The 18,050-nt window shown below is 40.6% G+C and overlaps 1 protein-coding gene across 1 annotated transcript in view; it reads right to left on the minus strand.

Annotated features, from left to right (window-relative positions):
• The window catches only part of RB1 (RB transcriptional corepressor 1), a 282,945-nt gene that overhangs the window by 182,019 nt on the left and 82,876 nt on the right, over nucleotides 1-18,050 (minus strand). Inside the window, exons 10-16 of the mRNA XM_073663829.1 lie at nucleotides 16,904-17,013; nucleotides 14,769-14,843; nucleotides 14,466-14,553; nucleotides 13,566-13,682; nucleotides 12,404-12,460; nucleotides 4,409-4,440; nucleotides 1,421-1,497 (exon numbers count right to left, since the gene is read on the minus strand). Coding sequence (XP_073519930.1) covers nucleotides 1,421-1,497; nucleotides 4,409-4,440; nucleotides 12,404-12,460; nucleotides 13,566-13,682; nucleotides 14,466-14,553; nucleotides 14,769-14,843; nucleotides 16,904-17,013 — 556 coding nt within the window. The remainder of the gene's footprint in view (nucleotides 1-1,420; nucleotides 1,498-4,408; nucleotides 4,441-12,403; nucleotides 12,461-13,565; nucleotides 13,683-14,465; nucleotides 14,554-14,768; nucleotides 14,844-16,903; nucleotides 17,014-18,050) is intronic.

Below are 18,050 nucleotides of genomic sequence, written 5' to 3' on the forward strand. Positions count from 1 at the left end.
CGTCTGCTTAACCTCCGCTAGAGACTAAAATTACGGGGAACCCCATGCCAATTTTTTTTTAAATAAATCCTTTATTTTAACACTAAATGACAAGTACAGTAATCAACACTATCACTGTACTTCATATATATGTGACTGACATGTTTCTATCTATCTAATCTATGTGCGATGCTCTATTCTTTCTGTTCTAAATTGTCAGGTACTGATGCTGAATTGCCGGCCGGCTTTTTTAAAGAGACAGTGCATGAAAACACTTTTTTTTTTAAATAAATCCTTTATTTTAACACTAAATGACAAGTACAGTAACCAACACTGTCACTATACTTCTTATATACGTGACTGACATGTTTCTATCTATCTAATCTATGTGTGATGCTCTATTCTTTCTGTTCTAAATTGTCGGGTACCGATGCTGAATTGCCGGCCGGCTTTTTAAAGAGAGTGTCTTCTGAGCAGTTTGTCAGCTTTTGGACACCTTTGAAGGTGTTTTCATTGTGTTTTTATTTGCCTGCCATTGGTTTTAACGGTGTTCGACAGTGTTCTAAGATGTTCGACTAACAGTTCCACAAACATCCCGGTGTTCGACGAACCGAACCCGAACACTACGGGGGTGGCTCAACACTAGTCATGTCCAATGAACTCGGCTCACCTCATACACGTCACTGACAGCGTGGGAAAATTCTCCTGCGCTTGCCGTGAGCGCAGGAGAATTCTCTCACGCTGGGATGGCATTCTGATGACAGGCTGGATCGCAGCTGAGCGCTGCCATCCAGCTTGTCATCCTTCAGAGACACTGCAGAGCGCAGGCATTATGGGAACTTCCGATTTCGGTATTCGATATTCTAAAAGTATCGGAACTCAGTATCGGAACTCCGATACCGCGAATATTGGTCGATACCCGATATTTCAGTATCGGAATGCTCAACACCATCAATAACCTAACTTCTGTTGCAGTAGGTAAGCACGTACTTTTTTCTGCAACACATTGCAGTTATTAGGAACAGGTTGTCCAGTAGTGGACACCACTTTGAGGCTGTCACAGTAGCATTTTGTCTCCGCCACTTCGTACTTCCACAAAGACATTTTCACAATGACGGCTTATTTTGCTAGTAATTGGGTGTTAATTGTACATAGTTACATTTTAAGTTTCCAGTCAAGAATTTGATATAGGGGCAGTCAGACGACTGTATAATACGGACAACGATCACATCGCAATGCTTGGACTGGCCGGTGGCTCTACTGACCCGACCATAACAGCATGTATTTGTATGCAGCTGTCACGCTCGGTTCAGGACAGCCGACGGCCAGTCTGTGCATTGTGATGCAATCGTAGTCTGTGTTACACGGCCGTCACACTGCGCCCATAAAGTTACTATGTTAAAAAGAAATCTGATAAATCAATGGAAAGCCTTTTACTTACTTCCATAAGTAGCTACGACCACTTCAACAGCACAGGCCAAAAGACATATATGAAATGTCTCATTATTTAACAATTTGCTGTATTAAAATAAAGAAAAATAAAATTAGGAAAGCAAACAGAACCAATTCAGGTTTTTTTAAAACAGGTAATAATTATGAAAACTTGCCTGATTGCACATAAATAAAAACCTCCTGCAGCAAATAAGTAAGCAAAAATCAAATCATATCAAGCCTGCGATCTGATACTGAATAATAAGAAATGTTTGTAGAGTAAAGAACCACTCCAGCAGTTTTAGTTTTTAATTTCAGCACTGGAGTAGTGCCATTAATGTATGTTCCCCGATCCAGTATTACACTTAAAGAAGTTGTCCACTACTTTTTAAAATTGGGGCAATGTATTAACCCTATGATAAGACTTTTTGTAATTACCTTGCTGTGTCTTTATTGCCTGTGAGTGGCGCTATCACTGGCCGCTCACAGGCATCACGTGACCCCCGGCTGATGTCACGTCATGTGAGGCGTGACATCAGTGACACGATCCTCGCGGTGGACGCTGGGCTGTTGCCGGGGTTACCCCCGCGTCACACCCAGCATCCACCTCGCGCTTTCCCAATGAATGGGGAGAGGGAGAGCGCGCAGTGGATGCTGGGTGTGATGCGCGGGGTAACCACCACCCCCCCCCCACAGCCCTGCATTCACCATGGAACGCAGCAGAGAGAGACCCCCAGCTGCATCCGGAACATGACGTGACATCAGCGGATGTCAGAGCCAGCAGCAGAAGGGGGTCACGTGATGCCTGTGAGTGGCCAGCGACAGCGTCGCTCACATGCAATAAAGACTACCAAAGGTAATTACAGAAAGTCTTATAATCACAGGGTTAATACATTGCCCCAATCTTAAAAAGTAGTGGACAACTCCTTTAACAGACACTGTCTTCAGCTCTTCCCAGCGGCACTCCGATCCCATTCCACCAAACTACTCACCGACCAGAATTCGGAGGTAAAGGTCGCAAGCTCTCAATGCAAGTCTATGAGAACCTTCTTCTGGCTCTCAGCCTTACATTGAGTAGTAACCTCTGGATCGCCCAGTAAACACTGGAGCGATCTGGCAGGTCACAACCTACAGAATAAGGACCAGAGCGGCGCTGATAATGCATGAAGACGTCGGCTGGTAAGTATTTGACTAGGGAACTTAGATTAGTGAAACCATGAAACCATTCCAGCAGTAAAATTAAAAAAAATTAACAAAAACAATTTAAAGAAGTAATCTTGGCAATATCATGCTCTGTGCTGTGCCTTAGGTGCACAACACAAGGATTTACACAAGACAGGAATTCTTTAAAGCGATATTAAGCAGAGCTTATAACAAACTGCATATTACTTTATCTGGTTTTGTACAGATGGTAGTTGTATAAGTTTAGGAAGCAGTCTTTACAGTCAAGAAACAATACACAAATTTCCAAATCAAACCTGGAAATACTTCTGGGACTCGGTCTCTGTGTGTGAATGAGAAAAGATCTCTGGTGTTGTTGAATCTCTAAGAGACTAAGACCTGACATATCTAAACGGGTGAGCTTGTATGTTGCGGTGTATGAGCTGTTTTCTTATGTTATACCTTCTGTGCCCAAAAGAGGCTATTTGTGTTCATTTGCTGGACATTAATGGACTATTAGTAAATCCTCCTGCACTGGAAAAACAAGGATCAGAATTGAAAAATATTCATTTTTATTTACTTAAACTCCATATCTAAACAAATTAAACACAATTCATATAATATAGCATAGATTTCAATGACTGTTAAAAAATATAATAATCAATCAAAGGCAAAACAGCCTCAGTTGATAAAAATATATCAGAATATGATGCTATATAAGCACAAGTGTGTTATAAGAAATATACTATTAACAGAAAAAAGATATGAGTGAAATACTAAAAGAAGTAGAAAAAAATAACTTGAATGTTGCTAGTAATTAATCGCTAAACCATGTTATAACTGAAAAAGCTTCTCAATTAGCTATACCTTCAGAGCCGCATGCTGCCCAGAACCCTCAGCACTACAACATACATTTCTAGTAAAACTTCCTCAGCCGGCATCTGTTTATATAGCATTTTATTCTAATTATATTTATTAACTGAAGCCATTTTGTCATTGATTATATTCTATCTTTTTAACCAGCCATCAAAATCTATTATATATTGTGTATAATTATATATAGTGTTACTTGTTGCTTTGACCCCCCACATCTGGATCCTTTGTAATTTTTTCAACTATGGAGTTTAAAGAAGTAATAATTTTTAATTTGATCCTTGATTTTCCAGTAATTTATTTGATAATTCTTACAGTCTAGAAGTAGTACAATGTACATTTCTGGAATTTCTCCAAAAATGTTGCACATTTCATGTACGTTAATCAATTTTGATTAACTATTCTATGTACATATATTTATATAGGATTGTTTAAAATGTGTATTTTATGAAGCCTAGAATACATGTCCAGGATTTTACTGACAACACTGACCAAGTAAGGCCATGATTCATCCCAGTAACAGCTGTTTGCACAGTAGGGACCAACGTATTACGAGTTTCACAAGTAGATTGATTTCTTGTATTGGTGTTAAACCCCTTTGATGACCACAGGTCTTTGATGCAATCCACCTATAAAATTCCTCACCGGATCATGGGGCTTTGATATTTTCAGCATGGTCTTTTCTACCTTTCAGAGTGAATATTACAGAGGTTGGCAATTACTTTTTTATTGATGGCCTATCATTAGGATAAGCCATCGATATGTGATCAGCGTGGTACGACACCCGGTACCCCCACCGATTACACCGATACAATAGAAAACAGCAGGGAAAGTAGGGTCGCTAGTTACAGGGGGTAGGAAACAGACGGCTCATTATCGAAATGAGTGATTTTGAGCAACCACTTCTACAACTTCTCTGCTATCTAGAAATACTCTGCCCCACTTTGGCCTTTGAAGAACAAACCTGAAGTTGTGCACAGACAAGCGTTCTTCTTCCTGTAAATGAAAGACAAAAATAATATAGAAAACAGCTTGACATTTAAACAAAAATAAAACTAGAGTAAGACTCAATTGCAAAAGGATTTTTTCAAAGCAAAACTTGTGGCTTTATAAAGTAGAAAACCGGAAACAAACCCTGACCAGCAGTCCGGTCAGCTGCTATATGTCTGAAATAAATGATCTCACGTAGGGAATTCTAACACAGCATGTATGACTAGAATAGAAAAAAAGAAAACATGTAATGTGAACAAGCGTGTGGTGTGCCTTCCTTTCCGGGGTTTTACGGTTAAATGACAGAACACAGCACAGGAAGCTTTGCATGCACGATACAGGATTACTGTGCCACACTTACACAGAAGGAATCAGGTAGCGCTTGCTCTAGCTAGCTTATGTGTGTCTGGGAAGCACGTGCATCGCTGGACTAACCTCCCTACCACTAACCACATGATCCAAAAAGAAGAAAAGGGTCAGCATTACAGTCTAGGCAGCATCTTTCACAATAGTCTTTGGTATCCATGGTTAAAGACCACTCATATAGTAACAGTTAATTAGATGTTAGTGGTCGTAACCATGGATATCTAAGCTACAGCAATGCCCTGCACACTGGGTAAGTGACAGAGCGAATCAGAAGAACTATACTACATTTTTAATTGGAGGTATTTACTAATATTATTATTATTATTACTACTACACCTACTAGATATTGGGATAGGATCTTGGAGATGGGAATATCCTTTTAAGAGTCTGTTTCTGGACCACGGTGTGAGCAATGCCCTCAGTACAACCATAAATAGGAGCCTGATTACGAGTTTGTACCCAAAATGCAAATATGTGACAACACTAAGGACATAAGAATGCTGTTGAAATACTACAGTGGACGATAATGTGCTGCTGTGGCCTTCCTATATGGTTAGAAAGTGTCTCTGCATGGAGGAACTGTCACAATAGTAAAATAGAGGGGAATGTTTTACTGTAAAAGGCTATGTGCACACTGAGTATTTGCAGCTGATTTATCAGCAACAAAAACCAGGGTCTTGGCAGGAAAAAATGCTGCTTAAAATATGTAAGTTTTGCTTGTTTTTTTTTTTTTTTTTTTTTTTACTAATGAGCCCTAAAAGAGCAAACAAAGGCAACAAGGGAAGGTAAAGGAGTCAACATTTATACTGTGCTCCAAATTATGCAAATAATATTTTCTCAGATTTTCCCAAATTACCTATATGAATTGCAGTCATTGTAATTTTCCAGTCAAATAACTATTAGAGTACAACTGAAAAGTTTTTGTACAAACTGCCTATGATAACAGTAATGATAATAATAATTTGGAACACAGTGTACATAGAATACTAATGCAGCATAGTGTACGATCACCTCTCCAAATTTGATTTTGCTACACTATATTTTAAAGCCAGCTTTTTGTATTCTTTAAAAGAGCTTTCATATCCGATAAAGTAATAACACAGCGCTTAAATATGCCATCACATTATAATCAGTAGGGGTATGACCTCTGGGCCCCCCAACAATTAAAAGGATGTACCGTATATTCCGGCGTATAAGACGACCTGGTGTATAAGACGACCCCCCTACTTTCCTGTTAAAATATAGAGTTTAGGATATATTCACCGTATAAGACTACCCCTTTTCCAACGCATACCAAACACCGGTAAAAATAAAAAAAAAACAGATTTGAATTTAACATGGTCCTTTTTTAATTTAAATTCTTATGACATGCAGGTATATAGCAGGAAAACTGTCACTCATAAACATAAGGCATACAACAACAACATTACTATCATCCATTTTCATCAGCGGCATACACCGGTACCCGACAATTTACAACAGAAAGAATAGAGCTTCACACATAGATTAGATAGATAGAAATATGTCAGTCACATATATATGAAGTACAGTGACAGTGTTGCTTACTGTACTTGTCATTTAGTGTAAAGGATTTATTTAAAAAAATAATAGTGTTTTCATGCACCGTCTCTTTAAAAAAGCCGGCCGGCAATTCAGCATCTGTACCCGACAATTTAGAATAGAAGGAATAGAGCTTCACACATAGATTAGATAGATAGAAACATGTCAGTCACATATATATGAAGTACAGTGACAGTGTTGCTTACTGTACTTGTCATTTAGTGTAAAGGATTTATTTAAAAAAATAATAGTGTTTTCATGCACCGTCTCTTTAAAAAAGCCGGCCGGCAATTCAGCATCTGTACCCGACAATTTAGAATAGAAGGAATAGAGCTTCACACATAGATTAGATAGATAGAAATAGGTCAGTCACATATATATGAAGTACAGTGACATTGTTGCTTACTGTACTTGTCATTTAGTGTAAAGGATTTATTTAAAAAAATAATAGTGTTTTCATGCACTGTCTCTTTAAAAAAGCCGGCCGGCAATTCAGCATCTGTACCCGACAATTTAGAATAGAAGGAATAGAGAATCATACATAGATTAGATAGATAGAAACATGTCAGTCACATATATATGAAGTACAGTGACAGTGTTGATTACTGTACTTGTCATTTAGTGTTAAAATAAAGGATTTATTTTAAAAAAAAATTGGCGTGGGGTTCCCCTTAATTTTAGTCTCTAGCGGAGGTTAAGCAGACGGCTGGGGCAGATGTTTGAAGCCTGGGAAGGGGGTAATACCCACGGAGCTTCCCAGACTACTAATATCAGCCCCCAGCTGAATACCTAGCCTTTACTAGCTATTAAAATGGGGACCCCCCCAAAAAAATGACGTGGGGTCCCCCCTATTTTAATAGCTAGCAAAGGCTAGGCAGACAGCTGGGGGCTGATATTAATAGCCCAGGAAGGGTGCCATGAATAATGGCCCCCTCCCAGGCTAGAAACACCAGCCGTCAGCCGCCCCAGAAATGGCGCATCCATAGGATGCGCCAATTCTGGCACTTAGCCTCGCTCTTCCACGCTGCCCTGGTGCGGTGGCAGGGGGTAATAGGGCTGGGGTTGATGTCAGCGCCAGCTGCCATGAAGCCCAGGTTAGTAATGATGGGCGTCTATAAGACACCCCCATTACTAACCTACAAAGTGTTAAAAAGAAAAAACACACACTACACCAAGGAAAAAATAATTTATTTGAAATAAACCACACCATTTTATTTAATTCTTAGTTTACTAAAAAAAAAATAGTTACCTGTCCACGTTCCTGCGCTGATCTCCCATGCACAGCTGTCACATCTGGAGATGGTGACAGCTGTGCATGGCTGCTGTAAGCTCACACTGCCGGGAACACGTCCGCTCCCGGCAGCGGGAGCCACTGACTGAGGTCACCGGAGTGCATTCAGTCAGCGCAGCTCCGGAGACCTCCTTTACGGCACTGCTGTACCGTGGGAATTTCTCACGATACAGCAGGGCCGTAAAGGAGCTAACCGGAGCAGTGCTGCCTGAACTCCGGCGAACCCGCTTATGCAATGACGGGGCTGATTTACGGCCCCGTCATTCTAGCGGCGGCAGCGGTTCAGAGCGGTCACATTCTATGTGGCTGCTCTAAACTGGAGATCTTCGTGCGACACTCGTGGACTACTACGGAGGGGTAAGGATAAGGTTGTGGTTTATTATTTTATATTTTATTACAGGAGATCGATGGCTTCAGGGAATTAGGTGTCTAGGTGAGTATAGGTGTAGTTTTTTATTTTTTACTTTATTTTAGGTGGCGATCGGCGGGGACAGGTAATGTATGAACTAATTTATTGTAGGTAACCACTGGCCACCAATGACATGTATTTAACATTTATTGGGGACACAGTAGGGCAATTTATATAGCAGGATCAGGCTGATGGGAACTACTGCTCCTATCGAGCTGATCCTGCTGGCAGGAGTGGACGGGGGACAGACATAGGCCGATGGGAGTAGTAGTGTCACATCGGCCTATGTCTGCCTGCACGCACACACCCCCAGACATCGCACAGACACCGCGCACACCCGCACACACTCGCAGACATCGCACAGACACCGCGCACACCCGCACACACTCGCAGACATCTCACAGACACCGCACACACCCGCAGACATCGCACAGACACCCCACACACACTCGCAGACACACGCACACACCAATCATGACGGGTCTGGGAGGTGAGGCTGACCTGTGAGACCGTGGGAAAGTTCATGTGAGTTCATGCAATGCAGTCAAGCATGAACTCACATGAACCCTCTGAGGGCACCGCAGCGACTTCAAATGAACAGCTGATCGGCATCACCTGATACCTCAGCTGTTCATTTGAAATAACCGGCGGGAAAACGCAGCACAGAACGGGGAAAGCCGGCGGTGAAGTCTTTTCACTGCCGGCTTCCCCGCCCGGGTCCTTCGCTCCCCGCTCCTTTGTGCTGCACTCCCCGCCCGGTCCTAACTTACGATCGGGATGGGAGGTGGCGAGGGGAGCGGAGGATCGGGGTGGGAGGCTGCGGGGAAGCAGTATGGGGCTGTGTGATTGTTTAAAAGCCGGCGGCTTTTTACCGGCCGCCGGCTTTTAAACAATCAGGAGAATTCTCCCACGCTGGGATGGCATTCTGATGACAGGCTGGATCTCAGCTGAGCTCTGCCATCCAGCTTGTCATCCTTCAGAGACACTGCAGAGCGCAGGCATTATGGGAACTTCCGATTCCGGTATTCGATATTGTAAAAGTATCGGAATTAAGTATCGGAATTCCGATACCGCGAATATCGGCCGATACCCGATATTACAGTATCGGAATGCTCAACACTACTTGTCACAGAAGCGATGCGAACTTCCCAGCTCCGGACACAGCGCAGCGCTTCTGTGACAAGTGAAAGCTGTCGGCACAGAAGCCCTGCGCTGTGTCCGGAGCTGGGAAGACACTGCGATGTGTCAGAAAAGTTCGCTAGGTTCTGTCTGTCTCCGCTGCTGGGAATACGCTGCGCCCCAGGCTTGGGAAGACACAGCGCAGCGATGTGTCAGTTTCAGCACAGAAGCGCTGACTGTCTGGACCTACCGCCGCCGTATTTTAACTCCCTCCACCTTATATTAACTCCCACATGGCAGGGATACGGCCACGGCAGCTTATTAACACCCCCAGAGTATCCCCGCATGTCAATTTCTGAAAGTTCAAAAACATTACCGGCGTATAAGACGACCCCAGACTAGACAGAAGATTTTTCAGTCTTCAAAAGTCGTCTTATACGCCGGAATATACGGTAGTAATATTGTGATGCTGCATTCTCTAATTTTCCCCTGCATACTCAGAGCCACCCAGCTGTGGAGGGAAGTGAAGCTGGCCCCATTCACATTAGGGAAATTTCCTGCACTGCTTGGAGGGGTGCTACCGCTGTTAAGGGCAGAAACAGTGAAGAGAACACAGTGCTGAGTCATTCTCAGGATTAGTGGAAGTCCCAAAGGTCAGCCCCCACCAACCATGAAGTGATGGCAACTCCTAATAAAATAACATTACTTTAGCAGATGGGAATTACACTTTAGAGTAGGGCTTGTCGAGCGTATTCTGAGGCGTTACCAGTGAAAACAAGGTGATACCTGGGTCTCACACAAGTGGTTGCAGTGCATATTAAGCCTCTGATGGGTTATGTTCACACAAGATACAGTGCCTAGAAAAAGCACTCATACCCTGCAAACTTTCACGTTACACCCACAAGCTTAAATCTATTTTATTAGGATTTTATGTGATATAACAACACAAAGTAGCAAGTATTTGTGAAGTGTAAATAAATGATACATGTTTTTTTAATTATTTCAAAAATATAAAATTGAAAATTGTGATGTGAATTTGTATTCAGCCCCCTGAGTCAATACTTTGTAGGACCACCTTTCACTGCAATCACGCTGCAAGTCTTTTGGACAGCAATTGTTAAGTCTTGCCACAGATTCTCAATAGGATTTAGGTATGGACTGTGACTGTGCCATTCACATACATGAATATGCTTTGATCTAAACCATTCCATTGTAGCTCTGGCAGTATGTTGAGGCTCGTCATATTTTGCAGCCTCCAAAACGTTTTCCTCCAGGATCGCCCAGTATTTAACTTCATCCATCTTCCCATCAACTCTGACCAGCTTCCCTGTCCCTGCTGAAGAAAAGCATCCCCACAGTACGATGCTGCCACCATCATGTTTCATGGTGGGGATGGTGTTTTCAGAGTGATGTGCAGTGGTAGTTTTCAGCCACACAGAGTTTTGCATTTAGCCTTAAAAGTTTTACTTTGGTCTCATCTGACCAAAGCACCTTCTTAGCGCACGTGCTCACGATCAGGAAATGCTGCGGGTTTGACGCTGCGTATTTCTAGAAATCCCACGTCCACTACGCGTGCATCTGAGGCTGCGGATCACCCGCAGACACTGACGTGCGGCGCGTCTCTCAGTACCTCAGCAAGTCAATTTCTCTTGCGGAGTCGCTAGTCTCCGCAACAGAAATTTGACCACTAGAATGTATTGAATGCGGTAAATCCACATGGTTCAGTGAACACATGCGGATTTACCTGCGTTCAATAGTAAGCAGCATTTTGGACGAAGCAAAAATATGCTGCGCTCAAAGAGCTGCTACGTTAGGACCATGGGCACATTGCCAGTTGCAAAAATCCACGTAGCTAGCAAGTTTAAGGCTAACAGGACTTCTTATGGCATGCTTTCAAAAATGGCTTTCTTTTACCCGCTCTTCCATGCAGGCCACATTTTTTGGGGAGTATATGACTAACAGTTGTCCTATGGACAGATTCTCCCACCTGAGCTGTGGATCTCTGCAGCTCCCTCATAATGACCATGGGCATCCTTGCTTGGGATGTCCGTTTAGGTGGACGGACATTTCTTGGAAGGTTTGCAGGTGTCCCATTCCTTCCATTTTTGGATGATGGATTGAACAGTGCTCCGTAAGATGTTCAGATCTTGGGATATTTTTGTATGACCTAACCCTGCTTTACTCTTCTTCACAACTTTATCCCTGACTTGTCTGGTGTGTTCCTTGGTTTTCATAATGCTGTTTGATCTGCTATGTTCTCAACCAAATCTCTGATTCCTTCACATAACAGCTGTAGTTATATGGAGAATACATTACACACTGATGGACTCAGTTTACTAATTATGTGACTTTTGGAAGCAATTAGTCACACAGGATTATATTTAGGGATATCAGAATACAAGTGGCTGAATACAAATGCATGTCACAATTTTCAGATTTATTATTTTTAATAAATATAATATAATAAATGTATTTCCTTTACACTTCAAGAATGCTAGCTACTTTGTGTTGGTATAGCACATAAAATACCAATAAAATACATTGAAGTTTGTGGGTGTAAAGAGAAAAAAATGTGGAAAAGTTCAAGGGTTATAAATACTTTTTCAAGGCATAACAAAATCCACGTCAAATGGTGCAAATTTTCCACATATTTCATCAATCAGCAGTGAAAAATGCAATATAAATCGACAGGATGCAGATGTCAAATCTTCCGTGCTGCTCTATTTGTGCAGTGGATTTCCTCTGCAGCGTGTGGATGAGATTTCAGAAAAACCCATCCTTTAGCACAAGTACTGTTATACAAAGTGGACTTTCCATCTGTATACAGCCGGCGTGAATAAACGGTTATTGTCATGAATTCTCTAGGTTTGAGAAAGCCATAAAATGTTAACAAAATTCTTATTAAAACCTAATTGAAATGTATCTATTTCTAGGAAACCTAGAACTGCTTTTGTACTGCACTTTTTTAATGCATTTTTAACTTGTGGTTATTTTTTTCTGGGGGTGGGGGGAAATGCATGAAAACAAGGCAGATTGGGTAACTTTTCTATTAATAATTGTACACAAATTATACGTACAAAACAGATAGTAACATGAAATTAAATTGCTACTGAAGCATAGAGCATAACATAAAATCTAACCAGGGCAATTCCATGAATGCTAATCCTTTAAAAATGGAGCTCAAGTATTTATTGCAATAACATTTACTTATATTGAACACTTACAGATTTCAACATGGATTCCATAACACGATAATGCAAACGCACTCCAAGCTTGTACCTCTATTACAGAGAGAGAGAAAAAGGTAACTAATGTAAAAGGTTGAAATCTAACAGGAATTTGCATACGTGAATATTTAAATAATAAAAAAAAAACACAGGTGTGGATTTATCGCTGATTTGCTGCTGTGGATTTTTCTGAAGATTAGGTAAAAAAATAAAAATAAAAAAAAAATCTTGTGTTTTTTGCTGTAGATCTAAGTTAAAGGTATAAAAAAATGTTATTAACCTGCAGATATGGGGTTAACGGAGTTATAATGCTGGCCGGCGCATGCACGCAGCCGAACACTTGGGGGGGTGAGATGAACTTTATTCTCCTCGGCAGCGTTTCCGTTTCAGTCACAGGGGCAGTGCCGGCGCTGGTTTACACATCACTCTAAGTACATAGAGAGGCGGCTGTATCCGTGTCCCCGGCCCTGACTGACAGCTGAGCCCCAATGCAAAGGAAGTGTCAGTCAGAGCCGGGGGCGCGAATAAAGCCGCTGCTCAGTATAGCATAAAAAGATGTGGATATTATATGGATTTAAAAATCTGCATCAGATTAATTTCTGAATGGGAAATAAACTGCTTTTACGGGAAAACAAGAAACTACCCTTACAGTCAATTCCTCATCACATTAATCATCATCACATCACATCATCATATTTGTGATACAGTCAGATTAGTGTCCTTTAGCGGTCTTAAATTTATTTTTAAAAAAAACAATGCAAACGATGAAATGGTCCAGCATGTAGAGACAGAAGCCTCAATGCATTCCAAACCACTGGATAAGTCAATAGAGGCCATAAGATGCCATTTGGCTTGGCACAGCAACAAGTTATCCATTTAAAAAAAAACACGATGCCAATTAAAATTAAAGTTAATGACAAATTTGAAAAAAAAAGTCTCAGCCTAATTACATTATAGAGGTAGGTCACATTCAAGACATTTCTATTGGCATATATAATAGAAGTGTTTGCCATCTCTAACCTGGCAAAACATCCGATTAGGGTGGGATTTTTTTCTTTTTTTAGTGGATGCTCGATTAGAAATGCTACATTGTTAGCCCAGAGCAACCAATTATTTCTTAAAGTTATAAATGTAAGCATCTTAATTGAGGGTATATTACCTGGTATCCAATTTCAGCAAAGGCTTGTCCTACTGCAATTGCAAACCTTTCTCTAAACATTAGGCCCAAACGTTGCACTCTCCTGGTTATCATGGTCTTTGGATTTAGTGTACAATTCTGTAATGGACAGAAATAGAACTATAGTATTACAAGTTGGATAAGTTAGAACTGTAGTTGTATGATCCCTTATACATTGTGAAGATTATGTCTATTGGCTTCAATGGACAAAAAAGACCCCGACAATAGAGCAAATCTCCTGAGGAAGAAAAAAGCCCTTTGAAGATCTGCCAACATTTTATAAGGCTCTTGATTACCGGTATGTTCTTTTTATATACAGCATATACAATGGAACATGCCTTTCACAAAATCATTTTAATAGTATCTTTATTTTTTTGCATATTGCTAGTCTATATTTAAAAAAAAAAAACGACTCTTGCAATTTTCAAACTGGCCTTTAGACACTCTCACTTCCTGATTTTTACAGAAGACTTTTCAGCAGACTCGTTATCATCACTGACAGGAATACAATATACAGTAATCTATATACAGTATACAACACCATTCACAAAAAATGATGCCACAGCTCATCTGCTCCCCTCAACCAGCATAATGACCCTTGCCCAGGTCAGTGCATGAACAGATTACAAGCTCAGCTTTGAGACAAAAGATTGTCTGAGCCAGTGTACTGCAGCTAATGTCCAAGTGCCCAAAGAGAAGTAAAATTCATAAATTGGGTCAGTTTAAAAATAGCAAGATTTATTTCATTTTTCAAATACAGATAGTGTTCTGAAAAGTAAAAAAAAAAAAAAATTAATAAAAAAATAATAATTCATTTAAGACAAAATCGAGATTTAAACAATGAGTCATTTTTTGCTACATATATTGTATACCATAACATACCTCAAAGTAATTGTTAAGAATTTCTGATGGTTCATCACTGGCTGAATGTAGAATAGTCATCAACTGGTTGATGGTGTTCATAGCAGCTCTATTTTTATGTAAGGCACAAATATATATATAAAAAAAATTAAATTAAGTGTTTACTATGAAAAAAAAAATCAATACGAATAATGGTAACTTGCTGCATGAATATTTGTACCATCTTTGACAGCAAACGAGACAATTTTTTAAGCAAAACATCAATTTTGAGAACAGAACAAAATACTTCTAGTGTTTCATAGTGGGCAAGGTGAATAAGCTCACCTCACTGGTGTCTGTGGGGGAATCAGACGAGATTCTTCTGAATTATTCTTTTGAGGCGTCCTCTCCTGCTCCAAACTGGAGAAAAAGTTTAAAAACAGTTCATTTTTGACAGTTTGAGGTGAATGAATGTATAAAAGTGTGTTTTAAACTGTCAGTGGATAAAGACTCAGCTAAAGGGTAGATTATGTTAATTGTAATTATAAACTTGTTATACAATATTGGTATTCACCATGTTCTGCCTTCCTGATGGCTGATGTGGCACACCCAGATACAAAGCAAGCAATAAAATTTTAACCTCTTAAAGGGGTTGTATTGATGGCCTATTCTTTGGATAGGTCATTAATATCAGATCAGTGGAGCTGCGACATCCTGAATGCCCCACCGCAGCAATCAGTTGTTCCGGTTGCCTGCTAGATGTACTCAATTGTGGAGCGGAACAGTACAACACTGTCAACTATATAATGGCCCGTGGCCAGGTACTGCACATCTGCCCCATTCAAAAGAATAGGACTGAATCTGAGGTACCCTGCTTCAGCCACAATACAGTTGATAGAGATGTGCTGTTCTGCTCCATAAATGATCACATCTGACCATCGGCACCAAGAACAGCCGATTGGTGGGGGTGCCGGGTGTCTAACCCCCACCCATCTGATAGAAACAGAACAGTTTTAGCAGTGTATTTTCAGACGCATGTGAGAAACAGCAGAAGAGCGAGCTATGTAAAGAAGTTACACAGACACATCAGCAACAAAAATGATAGGACATTTTTTAATGAACATTATTTAGAAAGTTGCCCTAAGGTTTAAACTTTCCAAACACCTTCACAATGGAAGCAAAGTCATAAGGCCCCGTCACACTTAGCGACGCTACAGCGATCCCGACAACAATACGACCTGTCAGGGATCGTTGCTGCGTCGCTATGTGGTCGCTGGTGAGATGTCAAACAGTCAGATCTTCCCAACGACGCAGCAGCGATGCGGCGACCCGTAACGATCTGTATAACGATGCAACGCAAATGCACACCTATGTGTCTCAGTTCTGAGTCGCCAACGAGGTCGTTGGTAAGGTGTCAAACACAGCGATGCATGCTGCCCAGCGGGACCTCAACGATCAAAAAATGGTCCAGGCCATTTCGACACGACCAGCGATCTCACAGCAGCGGCCTGGTCGCTGCTACGTGTCAAAAGTGGCGAGATCGCTGCTGAGGTCACTGTTGCGTCACAAAGCTAGTGACTCAGCAGCGATCTCGCTAACGATCTCGCTTAGTGTGACGGGGGCTATAGAGATGTTTAACAAATATTTTTAATTTACTGTATACATTGTGTGTGTGGTCCCTACACATTATTAGAATTGTATGGATTCGAATACAAGTGAGGAAAACTATAAAACAGAACTGACTGGATTTAGAAAATAGGCACTAATAAGATGTTGTTCTATTTTATGCAAATGCAAACTAATCTAATCCAAGGATAAATCAAACGATATACTGAAATACCACCATACCTCCGATACTATGGGAAACATGAAACTGTGCTAGTGTCTGTTAAAAGCCCAGGAGCCAGATGTTTTAGGATGTTCAGCATACCTCTAACAGTATTGTCTGTCTAAAATACCTCAAAACCTAAATAATACATTTGCTATTTTTTTAAAAAGTGCTTTGTCTAAATGCCATGCAAGTAGACATCTAAGGTAATTTAAGGCATATAGTAAGCTTCCAATAATTCCCTCCAATTCGGTCATTGAAAAATATCAGACCTATAGTGGATACAAATTTATTTATATTTAGATTTATTTTACTCACTTACCTAGCGCCATTAATTCCACAGCGCTTTACAGACATTATGGGCACTGTCCCCATTGGGGCTCACAATCTAAATTCCCTATCAGTATGTCTATGGAGTGTGGGAGGAAACCGGAGAACCCGGAGGAAACCCACACAAAGGTTATAAAAAGTAGCGACCATACACTGACCAATACTACTGTCAGTCTTCCAGACCTCTTTAAGAACCCACTCCTTGAAAGGAGTAAGTGAAAGAACTTCTGTCTAACTAGCTGTCTAATAATTTTTTCGATCACGTAACATACATTTTTAATGTATTCAAAGATCCAGGACAAAAAAAAACAACAACATTTACCTTTCACGGAAATCAACTTTCACCATGCTGTCATTTTCCAAAAACAGCCTTTCATCTATATCTTTGTTTCTCTGATAAAGCTCTTCATACTGTTGTGAAATCACATCAATCTAAAGCACAAAGAAATTGGTGAAACAAACATATTTTACACATTTAGATGGACAAAACTATTTTTTTTTGCCAGCTTTAAGGGAGTGTTAGAACAAAATGAATGTTCAAGCCAAGCACAGGCGCTCAGTGCACCCATGGTGTGGTCAAACAGTTCAGTGCACCCATCGTTTTACAAATATCTCCCCCTCTCCTTTGGCTCCTGTAAAGTCATAACTGTCAATCAAGGAAGAGGGGATGGAGTTAGATGTAAAACAGCAGGTGGGAAGGTGCACTGAACTGTTTGGCCACACAAGGGGTGCATGGTTTGAACAGTCATTTATGCTGAAAAACTTCCTTTCAGAATTCACAGTCAGGTTCATGAGCATTTTACTACCGTTTTACTTAATATATCCACATACAAATTGCAGACTTGCATTTTTTACGCTTTCAAATATTTCATTTTGTTTTAACACCACCACCAAGAATAAAATCAAATATAAGAACTTTACATTTTTACAGATCATGTTGCAACGATCATATAAGGAAACCATGGTAAATTACATCAATACTGTATTCGCTAATATTTTTAAAAAATTGAGTGGGGGGCGGAGTGGTGCACACAAAATGAAGAGGGAGGGGCCAGATGACGACATAAATATGATGTATTAAGGCACGTAATTAACCAAAGCATAAACTAGCACTTGACAAGTATGGATATGCATGTATTACCAAAAGATCCCAAATTCTGAAAAATAAAAATTTTTAAGTCATCCATTTGGGTTAGAAATTCCAGGAATGGTGCATTTTTTCCAAATGTGGGCTATTGTTTGTTTAGCTATTAAAAAGAAGAAATTATGGAGTTTGTGCTGAGGCCGAATGATTTGTGGTGCAACAAAGCTTCCAAAGGATCTCTAAAAGGGGAGTACAGAAAATGGTACAGGCCAAGTTATATACACATGACCAAAAGGGAGAAACCCGGAGGAAGGTCCATCATATGTGCAACATATAGCCATTGGAAGGGTAACCCAAAGGCAATTAGTGGCATAGCCGGGGACCA

Source organism: Phyllobates terribilis, unplaced genomic scaffold (genome assembly GCF_046119375.1).
Source record: "Phyllobates terribilis strain yellow unplaced genomic scaffold, ASM4611937v1 Scaffold_2__4_contigs__length_985480577, whole genome shotgun sequence".
NCBI classification, from domain to species: Eukaryota; Metazoa; Chordata; class Amphibia; order Anura; family Dendrobatidae; genus Phyllobates; species Phyllobates terribilis.